This window comes from Somniosus microcephalus, chromosome 16, assembly GCF_052327205.1.
Source record: "Somniosus microcephalus isolate GS21.2 chromosome 16, FLI_Smic_1.0, whole genome shotgun sequence".
Classification (NCBI taxonomy): domain Eukaryota; kingdom Metazoa; phylum Chordata; class Chondrichthyes; order Squaliformes; family Somniosidae; genus Somniosus; species Somniosus microcephalus.
The window spans coordinates 81,230,556-81,245,814 of NC_141002.1; the positions used below are offsets into that span (position 1 = coordinate 81,230,556).

General features: G+C 37.0%; 1 protein-coding gene across 3 annotated transcripts in view; it reads right to left on the minus strand.

Moving 5' to 3' along the window:
- Positions 1 to 2,450: 2,450 nt before the first annotated feature.
- The window catches only part of tbc1d15 (TBC1 domain family, member 15), a 65,760-nt gene continuing 52,951 nt past the window's right edge, over positions 2,451 to 15,259 (minus strand). For all 3 annotated transcript variants that reach the window (XM_086009321.1, XM_086009323.1, XM_086009324.1), the window contains 7 exons: positions 12,714 to 12,830; positions 12,268 to 12,368; positions 10,865 to 10,964; positions 9,242 to 9,339; positions 7,382 to 7,498; positions 7,112 to 7,198; positions 2,451 to 6,119 (listed from right to left, as the gene is read on the minus strand). In XM_086009321.1, coding sequence (XP_085865447.1) covers positions 5,901 to 6,119; positions 7,112 to 7,198; positions 7,382 to 7,498; positions 9,242 to 9,339; positions 10,865 to 10,964; positions 12,268 to 12,368; positions 12,714 to 12,830 — 839 coding nt within the window. In that variant the 3' untranslated portion in view covers positions 2,451 to 5,900. The remainder of the gene's footprint in view (positions 6,120 to 7,111; positions 7,199 to 7,381; positions 7,499 to 9,241; positions 9,340 to 10,864; positions 10,965 to 12,267; positions 12,369 to 12,713; positions 12,831 to 15,259) is intronic.

Here is a 15,259-nt window from a genome sequence, read left to right on the forward strand (position 1 = left end):
ACTGATGGACATGAAGTAAACATTAGTGATGGGCTAAAATTCTAAGTGTCTGCTTTGTACAGGAGAAAAGAATGTGTGAATGTTGTGAAAACGAATTAGGAAAATATAACTCTTCTCGATCACTACACTACTGGTCAATCAGATTCTTAGTGAGCAAATGTGTATTTACTTTCTCATATTTACATTAACCACTTTATCTGAAAATATATGTATAAAAATCACAGCCACATTTGATTCTGGATAAGATCATATTGCAAAATTTGGAAAAGTTGCAATGAGTACCAAGTTCTTCTCTGGCAATTCCACAGAAAGTAAAGGAAAAACACATCCAATCAGAAGTCATCATTAACCTTAATTTCAGATCATTTCTGTTCATTATTCCTTAACCACCTTCATTCATTCTCATCCAAGTAACTTTCTCAGTGTCAATTTAGAAAAGAACTGCTTATTTAGGATCCAAGAGTGGAGAACAGCTTTACCAGACATGCTGCATTTTGTCCCTTGTAACCAATTCCAAAGAATAACGTTGGAACATTTGCAATCTCCTTCAACAGGTTCTGGCACTGTGCCCTTTCAAACAAATTACTATCATATGGTGTTCCACCAAAGCTATGTTTGGGGCTATGCAGTTTCCTTTGAAATCATTCCAGTAGTTGTAGTAGAATTTGTTAAGGAGTAACACCTTTCCCTGTGTAACATTGTCTCTGCTGCTGCAACCTGCGACCCTGGGAGCAGTGGCAAGGAAAAGCAGCAAGTCCAATGAGGGCAGCATCAGGGCCAGTTTCATAAAATATATGGGCCTTGTAACAGATTTCTGCTCGCTCTAGCAAAAAAAGTGCAGTCATTCCCCTGAGAGTAAACACCCCCTTTCAATGAAATGATTAGAATCTCAAGCTTAGAAGAAAACATGAACTGAGGGGGGAAAAAATCATTGTCCATCAAGCCCATTCCTTCACAGACAAATCTATCAGGTATGCTACACACAGCACATTTAATCTCATGAGGAAAGGTTCTGTAAAGTTTTCTCAAGCTCCCCAATGTCATTTTCAGTACCAATGTCATCTTCGACCCAGAGGAAAATGTATTTTTGCCAGTGCATTAAACCTGATCATACCCTAACTTTGTAACATTTCCCAGTTTATTTTGTCTATGGAAAAGTAGTTGTGGGGAAATTTGTCATGCATTTTGTGCTTTGCTACAATGCAAGAAACAGTTTTAGCCATTCTAGATCTTTTTTCCACTTAACATTCAGCAGTGACAAAGCTCGCAGTCAGTTTCCAGTAGTAATAACCAAACAAAGAAATGACACAGATGTTGTGCCCAGAATTAGACATGAACTAGATGTGGAACTAAGGATGGAGTCAAACTTGTAAACAGTTAAATAATTCTCATCCCACAAATAAAAAGATAGATGCTCTTGAAAGCATACGTCTCTTTCACTCACAAAAGAAAACTAAGTACTGAAGATTAAATATTGGCCCAGTAATTCCTGTCACAACGCGTGAGTACGGACGGGGTACTCACGCGTGTGCCCGGAGGAATTGCCGGTTTTCAGCATGCACAGCACATGCGCTGAAAACCGGCATTTCCTGTCCTCTGACCCAAGGGGTTAAGAGGCAGAACATTTGCGACTTGTGATGCAGCGCGTGCGCGCTGAAATTCCTTTTTTTTTCTCCCCAGAGTTGCCAGAGTGCAAAGGCCTCCGGTTTTTACGCGTGGAAAAACCAGACGTAAGTATTTAGTTTTACAGGTAAGTGGTCTTTTAGTACAATTTAGAAAACATTTTTCCACAGGTTTATTATTTTTAAAGAATTTACAGTAGGGTAAGTTTAGTTTTAGACCCTATTTTTAAAAAATGTATTTATTTCAAAAATTTGATTAATTGTTTAAAATATTTTTTTAAACTTATTTATAGTTAATATAATCAGTGGGATTTTTTTTAAATTTTATTTAAAGTTTTAGTGGTGTTTTGGCAGCCCATACTTTTCATGAGTTTGACAGTTCTTACTCTCAAACTCATGAATGAAGTTTCCCCTCCCCTGATTAGCTGCACAGTGCTCACCTGATCCCAGCCGGCACATCGCACTAACTACGCCGCTGGATCAGGTAAGCACATCGCGCCGACATCTGAACCGGACCAGTGACAGGAAATGCAAGCAGGCCCGGGCTTCGGATGTCGGCGCGCAGGGTGAGTGCACATCGGGGGCTTGCACGCGCGACAAGCTCCCGATCCTAATTTCAGGGCCATTAGGAGTGGTTGCCCTTTCATTGTAACAATGGCTGTTCTAAGTCATGGAATGAGTAGGTGCCTCCTCGGCATTACCACATATGCAATCATAAAATCAAAAGTAAAAACATTAATTCACTGATACTGTACCTTAATTACTTCCAAAGTAAAAGTTAGATTTGTCCACATAACAGTATGAGGTTATAATGAAAACTCTGAAATGTTTTGTACAATGGCATATATAAATTTAATTGATCGTTTATTTTAGTCTACAATATTATGGGTCCAAGTTTTACAATGTCTGAAACAATAATTTGATGAGATCAATGTAACTTTATGTACATATCGCAGAAATAATAGATGTGTCCAAATCCAGCAACCTACGGAGACAAATGTTCCACATCAAGGTTCTTATGGCACAATTTTTAATAAAACTAATTTCCTTATAAATGGCAGAGAATATATGTCATAGCTACCAAAACACTGCACAATAAATCTTTTTAAACTAATAAGAAATTTGGAGAAAGGGCAAATTTCACAAACAGAACAAATGTGAGGCATAAACTGAAAGAAAGATTATGTCGATTTGTGCTAATTTCCTGGGCAACAGGAAATTAAAACCTTAGAGGACACTAGTGCTCTTCTTCGCCTCCCTATAATTGTCTGTGTAAACTAAAAAAAAGTTCCTTCAATTTTGTAAATGCTTTCCCTTAAATTTATGGCAGATTATCATTACAAAAATAGGCTTTAAACTGTGCATCTGTCCATGGAAACAGCTCTGCTAACTCTCAATGTAATGACATTGTATATGTAATTTCAATACTTCTGGTTGTTAAGGAAATCCATCATGAAAAAGTATAATTTTAATAAGCTAATTGAAGATTTTCAGATCAATAATAAGACACAAATGTTGAAGTACAGAAAGAAGCCATTCAGCCTATGCCAGCAATCGGAGTTTAGTGCCATTCACCTTCCCCATATAGCCTTTCAATTTTTCATTAGTTTTCAACAGTTATCTATTCCTTTTTGTGCTTCATATTTCCACGCTTTTCTCAAGAAATATACATTAGTTGCTTTAGCCAGTACAAACTCTGGCCAGGTTTAATATTTTGTCTAACAGTGTTTGACAACATTTGATTCAGCATGCAGGTTACTGCAATAGGGTAAATGTTCATCCTACAAATCATGCAATTCTGTATAGGGAGATTATAGAAAAATATAGCTTCAAGATTGTAGGGGGCATGGTCTGCTTACAAGAACTGCTGTGAAATCATTGAGAACTGTTTCTACAGGTGCCTGTGAGATATGTACCAGTCAGAGTGTATAATGTATGGCCTTCACCTAGAAAATATTGTGTAGTGTGTACGCATTTTGGCAGCATGTACAACAGGTCCCCTTGCACAACACCACAATATGCCCCTGAAGAAGTGGTAGGCTAATGCAAATAACACACCACCACTGCTCCTCAAATGTATAGGCAAAGTTCCTCAAATGAAGAACATTCCCAGAGAAGGTGAGATAGGCTTCTTGAACCTGTCTTCCTGTACTGCCCCATCCCATGTCTGCCTTGGACCTGAAGTGCTAAATTATTGTACACAACAATTAAGCCAATGGCATATTGAGAATATACACCAATAATATAATTTTTCTTTTTTGAAAAAGGAAAGTTTTTGAACATTTTAATCTTAAAGAATTGTTTATATGAGGACCTTAGATGTTTGCCAGTGTTCCAAGTTTTAACTTGAAATGTTTGTAATGTATAGTTTCTTGAAATAAAATGTGGGGAAAAATACCAAAAATTGTAAAACCCTTATATAAATCCACACCAGGAAGCAACTGGTAACCTGAATGGCTCGAAATACAGAGCTGCTATCAGGGCTGAAGCACCAAGGCATTGTTTGTTCGGTCAATGGCACTGTGGTTAATGGTTTGCTCAGTCGGAGTTTCTTGAATTCTTGTGAGGATTCATTAACATCCTCCAGGAATTGAGTGAACTAAATCAGGCTGAGCTAAGAACTGAAGGCCTAACTACACGAAGGTCATTAGCTAAAGCGAATAGTTCCAGAAATGTGTAGTTATATTTTGAAGTTTCTTTGTTACAATTCTATTAATGGGCAACATCATATAAACTTCAATGTAATTCTATGTCTTCTTTCCATGTATATGGATTTTAGTGCCTTTATAAAATAAAATGATCTTGAGTTTTCCATAATAAAAAGCAAGCAGCACAAATAGGGATTTGTTTCCCTCAAACCATATTTGTTCGAAAAAAGTTTCCTTGTGAACACAAAGTAGATATTTGAGAGAGGAGAGTTATATATTACATTTACTTTTGTACACGTAATCAGAATACAAAATTTCAGGCTTTATACAACTGTTAGAAATTTTGCCACTGTACATTTCTTAAAATATAGTAAAAATCAAGGTAAATCAAGTTATACATTTATTCAACATGCTTTATTATACCATACATTAAAGTATGGACCGGCAATGCAACAGCTTAAAAATTAAGCTTTTCAACAAATGTTCTCAGCTGATAAAGATCATACAAAATCTTTTTTTTTGCATTTTGAAATGGGGTATTAGTTTACTAAGCACTCTATTAATCACAATTTAAGTAGCGCTGTTGGCAGCTCTGACACTCTCTAGCACATAAGAAACCTTATCAGGACCCTGAGGAGAACTCTGGGTAATGCTGTCTACTAACTTCAGTCTAGTAAAATAACCTCAATGGTAAACCAAATGATCTTCCAGCCTCATTACTTGACACAATAATATGAACACTCTTTAATTAACACTGTATATAACAATGCATCACCGCAGCAAAACCTGTAAGGACTTTCTTCTTCTAGAACACTGTAGTTTACAATATTAATTAAATTGCTAAAGTCCCATTTGCAGTATTCACAGGCCATTTTATAAATGGTTGTGATCAAATTAGTTGGAACCATCAGTATGGCTAATCCAAAATCTCAAAATACTAGTTCTTTTCTTAGAACAATTACAGTGTAGAGCTTTTTAAAGAATGAATCAATAGCTGGACGTTATCTAAACCCATCCACCCACTATATTCTTTTCCAAAATCTTGATCTCCCACAAAAACTGGTCAAGTATAAGGTATCACCCAGGATGCCCTATTTTAGATAGGTATTAATCATCTGTGTGGATTGGACAAGCTAGTCATAAGATCGAATTCAATCTTGTACATTTTAAATTTAAAAACTACAAAAAACATTGTGTCTTTGATTTCAGCAGGCATTTCTGAGAGAAAAAACTTTTTAAAATAAAATCATATATACTAATTGGACAAGCTTTCATGAATTAACAAAATATTTGTTTTTATATTAATACAAAACAAAACCTCATTGCTATCCAACATCCATGCAAATGCTCGACATGAAGTCTGAAAAATGCATTTCCAAATGAAGGCCATTATGGTTTAAGTAATTAGAAAAATGTATATTTCCTCTGCATTCATTTTTTTTAAACATTCGGAATTGCAACAGGTGCATTTCCTGTCCTATCCTTCTCTCTCTCTCGCGTGTCTTACACAACATGTCTAAACCCATTGATCATTCCAAATACTGATGGGTCATCTGTGAGGACTTCAGCAAAAAGTAAGCAAATTGTGGCATCTCTCTTTTCTGGGGGTCCAAACTTGCAGCTTTTAGTTTCATTCTACAGCTGTCATCTTGTGCCCATTTTGAGGAGTGTCTCCGCGTCCTGCTAAGTCTTCATTCGCCTGTGTAAAGGAGGATGCTGCCACATCCGAATGGTTTGCCCTCCAGGGACTTTTGATAACACCTGTTTCAGATGCACTGATTTCCAAATCAGGGGTTACAATAGTGCTATCCTTTAGGCCCAGAATCTCACCAACAGCCTGTGGCAAATCCTACATAATATAAAGAATGGTTTAATAAACAAACCGTAAGGAAATTTTAATTTGAAGTTATTTCGGTTCTACATTAAAAACACACATGCTATTAATGATTCAAAATATTAGTGTGACCTTGGCAACAAGAATAGCATACAGGAAATTGAAATATGGTAGTCTAAGGTTGCTATGGTAAACCTTTTGTCACTGAATCCTCTGCAGTTTTCCTATATTAACTGATAAATTCATGTGACAGCAGAGATAGCCAAGAGTTTGATAGTATGTGTGTGTAATTGATTTTTGAGTATTTGAAACTGAGCTAACAAGCTTTCACGAGTGAATCTGTGTACATTCAAATTCAAATAGCCTGTGTAGGTACAATGTAGCAAAAGTAGTAATATTAAACCAAGGGCTGTTAATTATGTTGTTCTTAAATACAAATGAAAACAGTGTGTAATTAAGGTTATTCATGTGGCTAATTTTACACAAATTAAACTATTTTTGAATAATTTAGTACAGTATATTATAGCAATACAAAAGCAAAATACTGCTGAAATAAAGAGAGAAAATGCTGGAAATACTCAGCAGATCAGACAGCATCTGTGGAGAGAGAAACAGAGTTAACGTTTCAGGTCGATGACGCGTCGTCAGAACTGATCGACCTGAAACGTTAACTCTGTTTCCCTCTCCACAGATGCTGCCTGACCTGCTGAGTATTTCCAGCATTTTCTGTTTTTATTTTATATTACAGCAATACCCTTACTTTCACACTAAAACAAAATTTCAATGGTCAAAATTATGAGCACATTAATGAATAACTTGCAGGATATTATTACATTTATTTTCAAACTTCATCATACTCTGAAACTCTGCAGTTGAAAGTATTGTTCTATACTTTGATAAACAGCCAGTAGCTAACTGTACTCAGGAGTAATCCAAGAGCTTTGTCATTTTCTCAAGCACAATTCATTGCAACAGTGTAGTTAAATACTTCAAAGAATACCACTCACCTTACACTTCATCATTTGGCAGTAAATTGCCTCTGCTTTACAAAGCATTTCTTCTACATCCAATTTCAAGGAAAGTTCATTGATGTGCTAAAGAATACACAAATAAAAAGTCCTCAGTATGGATTCTAAGAAAAAAATTCCAATTCTGCACTCTACAAACTTTAAAAGATTGAGCCATAGGGCTATGAGTGCTTTTTATATACTGATCTGAAATACATGCAAAACACACAGCTCTGCATCTGAGCTTTTAGTGAACAAGCAGTTCAGTACCTTTAGAATTTCATTAAAGCCGTAATGGTTTTCCATTATCTTCTGTTTTTCAGTATCTAGTATCGCACAGCATATCAGAAGATGAAAATTCTGACAAGGCAATCCAGTCCACATAACCTACAAAATGAAGAGATTTTTTCCCCACTGTTACTCAGAATTCAATTTCCGTCCTTCTTGTGATTTTTTTATTACTATTGTGACTCTGTTCCAGAAGCGCATAAGGGAGATATGAATATTCTTGATACAGTTCTGGTGTCAGCTCTTTCAAGAAATAATCTGCAAATATCTGTTCAATATTATGGTTTTTGTTTTTTCACCTGGTTGATGTTAATAATTGTTTTATCCATTCTTTACAGTAGTAAATTTAGCTCAACATCTGGCAGAAGGTACATTTTTTTAAAAACAGGAAACAATATTCACTCAACATTCTCAGAGGAAACTCAAACTCGAAATATATTCTCTCTAAGTGATTGAACTCAATGTAACAAAAAAAACTAGTTGGGAGAGAACCAAATAATGCATACCTAAATCAAAATTTCTACCTAGCAAACACGAGGTAGAACTATCTGTCCTTTTGGGGACCACAAAACGAGAATAAGTACTTTCCCAGGGACTGTGTTAAGAGTAAATTAGTGTTAGCACACTGCCCTTTTGCCTATGGGAGAAAGGTTCTAATGCAGCCCAGACTAATGCAATAAATATATGTGGATTTTCAGAAGACTTGGTATAAAATTCTACATATGGAGCTTATAGATTAAAGATCAATGAGTTAATAGCAAATTAGCTAGCTGGGTTCAAAACTGCCTCAACAAATGAAAAAAATGGAAAACGTTTTAGTTAGAAACATAGAAGATAGGAGCAAGGGTAGGCCATTCGGCCCCTCGAGCCTGCTCCACCATTCAATGCGATCATGGCTGATCATCCAAATTCAGTACCCTGTCCCTGCTTTCCCCCCATATCCCTTTAGCCTTAAGAAATATATCCAACTCCTTCTTGAATATATTTAATGAATTGGCCTCTACTGCCTTCTGTGGTAGGGAATTCCACAGGTTCACCAATCTCTGGGTGAAGAAATTCCTCCTCATTTCTGTCCTAAATGGCTTACCCCTTATCCTTAGACTGTGACCCCTGGTTCTGGACTCCCCGACCATCGGGAACATCCTTCCTGCATCTAGTCTGTCCAGTCCTGTCAGAATTTTATAAGTTTCAATGAGATCCCCTCTCATTCTTCTAAACTCCAGCGAGTATAAGCCCAATCGACCCAATCTCTCCTCATACGTCATTCCTGTCATCCCAGGTATCAGCCTGGTGAATCTTCGCTGAACTCCCTCCATGGCAAGAACATCCTTCCTCAGATAAGGTGACCTCAGTTAGGGACAGAAAAAATAATATTCTCTCAAGTTCCCAATTAAATTTCATATTTTGTGTGTGTATTCAGTTTTTGGAACAGTCAATTTCAAGAGCAACCAAATATGTGTTAAAGTAGTAGCTTGATTAAATTGAAACAAAATATATTTGCACTAATAAATAAAGAAGCAAATATCCACATACGATAGACCATTTATGCTCAGATTTTAAAACAACATTACTGGTCTAAGGTTAATGACATGCTTTCTGATCTGGAAAATCCAGCACAAAATATGCCTTAGAATGAGCTGCCCGAGTTTCATGCTGTAGCACCCTATACTTTTTACTAGACTGCAATATGCAGAAACTGAGAAATCAACAGACCACAAGTCATTTTGTTCCTTCAGATAAAAGTGGAATTACTACAAAGTAACTCTTCAACTTTTCTTCAAAGATCAATTGCAAATCAAAAGCACACTCATATATGTACAATATGCATGAAATGATTCTAACCTCCCAAAGTCTAAGAGTATCTTGAAAGCTGAACTCCCTTTTGAACCGAATCAGAAGCCACCTGAAGCAGAAGTAGAGATATCCAGATTCTTGAGATTCTAGGAAAACAACTTAGCTTGTTAAAAATCCTCTTATCCAGTTGAATAGGGCTATCTATAATACTTCACTCTGTAGCAGTGTTATTTTGTCCATATTTTTATTCAAATACCAAAGCTTAAACAATCTGATCGCAGCAAAAACAAAAACAACCTTGCATTTATATAGCGCCTTTCACATCCTCAGGATGCCCAAAGTGCTTTACAGCCAATAAAGTATTTTTGCAATGTAGTCAGTACTGTTATGTAAGGAAATGGGGCAGCCAATGTGCACACTGCAAAGTCCCACAAACAGCAATGAGATAAATGATCAGTTAATCTGTTTGGGTGGCGTTGGTTGAGGAAGAAATTTTGGCGAGGACACCTGGAAAACCCCCCTGCTTTTCTACGAATCAGTGCCATGGGACCTTTTACATCCACCTGAGAAGGTAGTTGAGGCTTCAGTTTAACGTCCCAATCGAAAGACAGATAAGGGAAAAGCTTTAAGTGAACAATTAGAAACCAAACTTTAAAAAAAATTTCAAATGGGGGCCAACTAGGTTAAACTCTATCAGAAAGGTTGCACATGAGCACCCTGTATCCTTTCAAATTAAAAGCAAATAAAATTATCTGTACATTCAATTTTTTTAAATAATACAAGAAATGACTGAATTAACAGGAGCAGACTGCACTTTGGGATAAGGTCCTACTGTGATTGCATTCGTGTTTTTTTTAATGCAGCTCTCTACTCAAAATAATGTTTTTTTCCCAAAACCTACAAGGGGGCTGGCCTCCCACAACCACTGTCTTTTGGGGAGTTTGTGGAATGTGAAAACACAGATCCCGCTATTGCACCTTGGTTTCTAGAGTCTCTGTGCTGACGTTTTCAATCTACAGGCAACAATTATTAACAGTGGTCCCAAACATAAAGCCAGTTACCTCATAGGGAGCTGTGGCAGGATAGGCGCACCAACGTCAGTGTTCTCGCTCAGACCAACATCCCCAGCATTGACCACGCTCAATCAGCTCCAATGGACGGGTCACATTGTTCGCATGCCCGATACGAGACTCCCAAAACAAGCGCTCTACTCGGAGCTCTGACACGGCAAGAGAGCCCCAGGTGGGCAGAGGAAACGCTTCAAGGACACCCTCAAAGCCTCCTTGAAAAAGTGCAACATCCCCACTGACACCTGGGAATCCCTGGCCCAAGACCGCACGAAGTAGAGGAGAAGCATCCGGGAAGGCGCCGAACACCTCCAGTCTCTTCGCCGGGAGCAAGCGGAAGCCAAACGCAAACAGCGCAAGTCAGCCCAAGCACCCCACCCACCCGCCCCTTCAACTGCCGTCTGCCCCACCTGTGACAGAGACTGTAGGTCCCGCATTGGACTCACCAGTCACCTGAGAACTCATTTTTAATGTGGAAGCAAGTCATCCTCGGTTCCGAGGGACTGCCTAAGAAGAAGGAGGGAGCTGAACATTGTTTTTTTTTTAAATGAATGTAGGGCTAAACCTAGCTCCTTTATATAGATACTTAAAAAAACACACTTACCAAGGTAATTCCAGAACCCAAGGTCTAATAATTTAAGTAACGTACTCAGCTGGGATAGTTCTGTTTTCATGCCTTGCATTTGCTCTTCAAAGTTACAATGCTACAATAAAAAAAGATATTACTCACACTTCCATTATATTACAAATTTATGAACAGTAAAAAAAACCTGATCATTTTCACCTGATTGTGAATGAAAAATTGTACCTTACTCTCAAATTAACCAACCACATACACCAACCAATATTGCCTATCTTTGCCTTGTAATGAACAATTTTAGACAATTTAAAAGTTCTGAATTCCCATTTTCGCCTCTCGTCTCTTCAGAGTTGTGGGAGATAAGCAAGGAAATAAGAAAAAGGCAAAATAAAAAGATTAAATGCAAGGTGAGAAATAGAACAGGAAAGACAAGAGAGAAGGAAAATATATAAAACAAATGAAGGAATAAAATAAAGTAACAGGAAAGGAAAAACATAAATATGGAAGAGCGATGACAAGTAAAAGGATGCAATGAATGCATAAATGGAAATAATCGAGATATCAGATGCAAACAAAAAAGGACTGGTGGGTTGATGGATAGATGGATTTGAAAGATCGAAATCAGAATTGGAACTGCCCGACAAAGAATGAATATTTTATGCTCTGGAGAAATATTCTTGGTTACATCAGATAACAATGTAATTTTTCTATTCTAACCTCAAAAATATACACAGTCAGGAAACATGCAATTTTATGTCAATTTGTAAAGTTTGGAATCAGTTAGATTATTTAACTATAGTTATATTTCTACTCTAGTATTACTTGAAGTGAATTGCTACTAGCATTGTAATGTGTGGCTACACAACCCAAGTATGAGGACGGCATTCCCAATAGAGATTCTCTCAGCTGCTGTAAATTGTGAATTTATGACATGAAACATACATTAGTTTTTCAAAGCTAGTTAGTTTACATTTCTAGCTCTATAACTAATTGAAGATATAAAGGGTACTAAAATAGTAGCTTCTGCCTTACTGGCAACAGTAACACATTCCTAACTCAGTCGGCCATTTGACATTTTGAACGCACTCCTCACTAACACTTTGTCCTAAGGCCACACCTCACCTTAAAATGATGGCCTTTAAAATTGCATACAACACTATTTTAAAAATTCTGAAATTGTGTTTTATTATACGTGTAATATAAAGAGACAGAATATGCCAATTAGGTGGCATAAACATAGTATCTATTCTACATGTCAGAGGAACTTATACATTTTACTCTTGCTTTTGAGTTGCTCAGTTCTTGTGAGCTAAATTGTGTACTCAATACTCACTTGGTGAGTAACTTCCATTTAATAGGATTGGAAATCACATCTCTAAGATGCTTGCAAAAATTAGAATTCACTACGAACTAATTTTGATTCTTACCATTTGTTCTATAAAGGCAACAAAGCACCAAAAGGCATCCACTTCATTTTCCATAACATACAAAATAGGGGAAAGCAAATCGCTCATTCCTTGGACATATCCTAAAAATGTTAAAGTTTATAATTTAGCAACATTAAAGTCACCTTATTTGACAAGATTCCAACAGCTACTGAACTAACTTGAAATCAGTAACTTAATAGCATGTGTTTCTTAGCTACATAGTTTGATATTTCAAGTAACGATGCAGTCACTGTATCTGTATAGTCTTATCTTTGCAACATTTTCATTAATACTCAACTTAAATATTACAAACATTAAATATTTTGGTAGAAAATGTTATAGTACATATTTTACCTGTAAAGGTAAAGATGGAGATTTTTTAAAAACACATGTAAATATTTATGTAAACAAAACTGAACATAGTTTTCATAGATCATAATACTTACCAAGGTCAAAATCATACATGCAGTAGGTCATTAATATGTCATGCAACAGAATCAATCCAGGATTTTCTTGCCCTTCATAAAAAGGATTTGTTCGATCTGTTCTGTTGACATCTTTCTCTAAACGAATTTTTTATTTCCAAAAAAGAAAACAAAATTAAATTTTCTAAACTACCTTCTGACATTAAAGTACAATGAAAACTTTTGGTCTTTTCAAATAATATATTTTCGTACTTGAGACAAGTTTTAAACAAGATCTTCAGATATCATTTTCTTTTACTGCTCCTGGTTTTTAATGGATTACCTTTTTTCCCCTCCCAAGATGAAATACATTAAATCAACAATGAAATACCACATGCTGTTTAAACCATCAAAGCGCTGCGCCAAAAGCTCTTATCAGAATCAGGAATTTATGCACTGACATTTCAGTGGGGATCCAAATAAAGCAGCATCAAGGAGCAAAAATAATAAGTGTTAAGTAATTCCAAAACCTCTACAGTTTAAGAAACAAACTCTAAAACACAGTCATCTTAACAGTTAAAAGACTGCCTTGTTAAAAGAAAGATTGATTTGTGTTAAACAAGTTAAACATTGGCTGCTGCTATACTACAACTCACCATGTTAGTGTGAAAACTTCAAGGTGGAAGTGGCAGTGCAATTTGGGAGTCATATCAGCAGTCTAGCTTCCAGGTATACCACAGCAAGAGTTGCGAGACCACGTCTCTCACCAAGGGGTAGCATAACCTCAGCCCATTGTAAGGCCACATTTTAAAACTATCCAGGTAGTTCACTGAACCTCCTGAGAGGAACTTCCTTTAAGCTTTATTAATTATATATGAGAGAAGATCCTCCCACGCTCTCGAAAAGTTAAGCTAGCTGGCATGGGAATGGAATCCTGCGCTCGTAACGAAGAATACATGTGCAGAGCTCCTTTGTTCCTGCGGTCAGCATAACCTTAAGCTGGCAAAATGACCCAAGGTAGGGCTGCTGCACATACACTCTGCAGATACTGGCCTGAGATCAGAATCTGCAGCAAGCTGGCAGCCTTTGAGAACCCTACAGTTTACATTTAAAAGGTGATAACATTTCTCAAACTGTTAAAGCAAATTTAACTATTCTTCAGTTTTACATGAAAAAGCCAGGATTGTTAAATGACAATAAGGGAATGAATATGAGCTTGGCAAATGCAGAATCTGACAGTCATTGGTTGCATTACTGCTTTCTATCATTAAACCACACTTAAAAATAATATTTCACTCCAACAAAACAATAAGCAGCAGCGTGGACAGCCTTGTAAAAAAAATGTCTCAGATGGAAAAGAGTGTCAAGAATGGCCAAAATAGCAAAGCCAATCAATACTTTTGGGTGAAGAAATGTTTTTCCTCACAAGGCTGCAGATACAACATTTTTTTGTATAACAGAATGTCTCCAGTGGCAGTTAAGAAAATAAGAACATATGTCTCATGAATTTGGCATCTGTTATTGCTGGAAGCAGAAAGATTTGGAAGAACTGCACTAGGAAAACAGCAGGCAAGTCAGAGACTTTGCACAGCCTGGACTTCCATACCATCAATAGCCTCTCTGGCCATCTGCAATTGTTTGATCCAGTGTAAATCAGGTACAATTACCAAGCCAAGAAGCTGAATATTTGTAACTGAAGACTGATTTTTTTTTTAATTAAAGAGGAAGTTAGACAGCATGATAATCAATCGCTCAACTAAATTACTGCCTTGTTATTCTCAGCACTGATTATAACTAATGATTTGTTCCCCATCTGTTTATATCTCACTTCAGTAATTTAGTCATCACTTGTCTTTCAGATAAGGAAATTAAACACTTTGTGATGCGACGTGTCATCAGCAAAGAGCAAAGATGAAGAAAGAGTGGGACCAAGCACAGAAGCTGTGATAAGACAAGCATCCAAGTATTGTGAGAAAGGCATGGAAGATCAGTCCAGCAGTGAAGGTGCGGTAGGGAAAGAGGTAGATCCTGTTATACAGGTGTAAGGAGCTAGGATTGGCGATAGGCTGGTTGTGAAGCTTAAAGCGCAGCTCAGAGAACAAAAGCCTCATAAAGAGCACTGCATAACTGTTTCCTCTGAATTAGGAATCCGTGATATATGGAATACAAGTAAGGAATGAGAAATTGATGATGCCATGCAGTTTATGCAACTATGGTAGTGGACAGTTGAGGAGATTGTTAGTGAACTGGCCTTTGGCCTGGGTTAAAATTCAGCCCAAACAGACGGGATGAACATTTTCCCTTTCTGCTGGTTGGAGAGTTCTGAAATGAAATAATTTTGGAGGTCTTAACTCAGTTCCTAGTGGACACAGCTAATCAGAACAAAACTGCTCAGAAATCATAACCAGAGGCCAAAAGGATGACCGGTGTGGGAAATGAAAAAATATATATATATTAGTGCCATGGGGAGAAGGGTGTTTTTCGAAGGTTGAAGTCAAGATGTGCTGCTGGAGTACAGTGTGGAAAATTTTATTTTGCATCTGGTCTATATTTATTCGGAGCATGACTGATGCAGGCAATGGGTACCA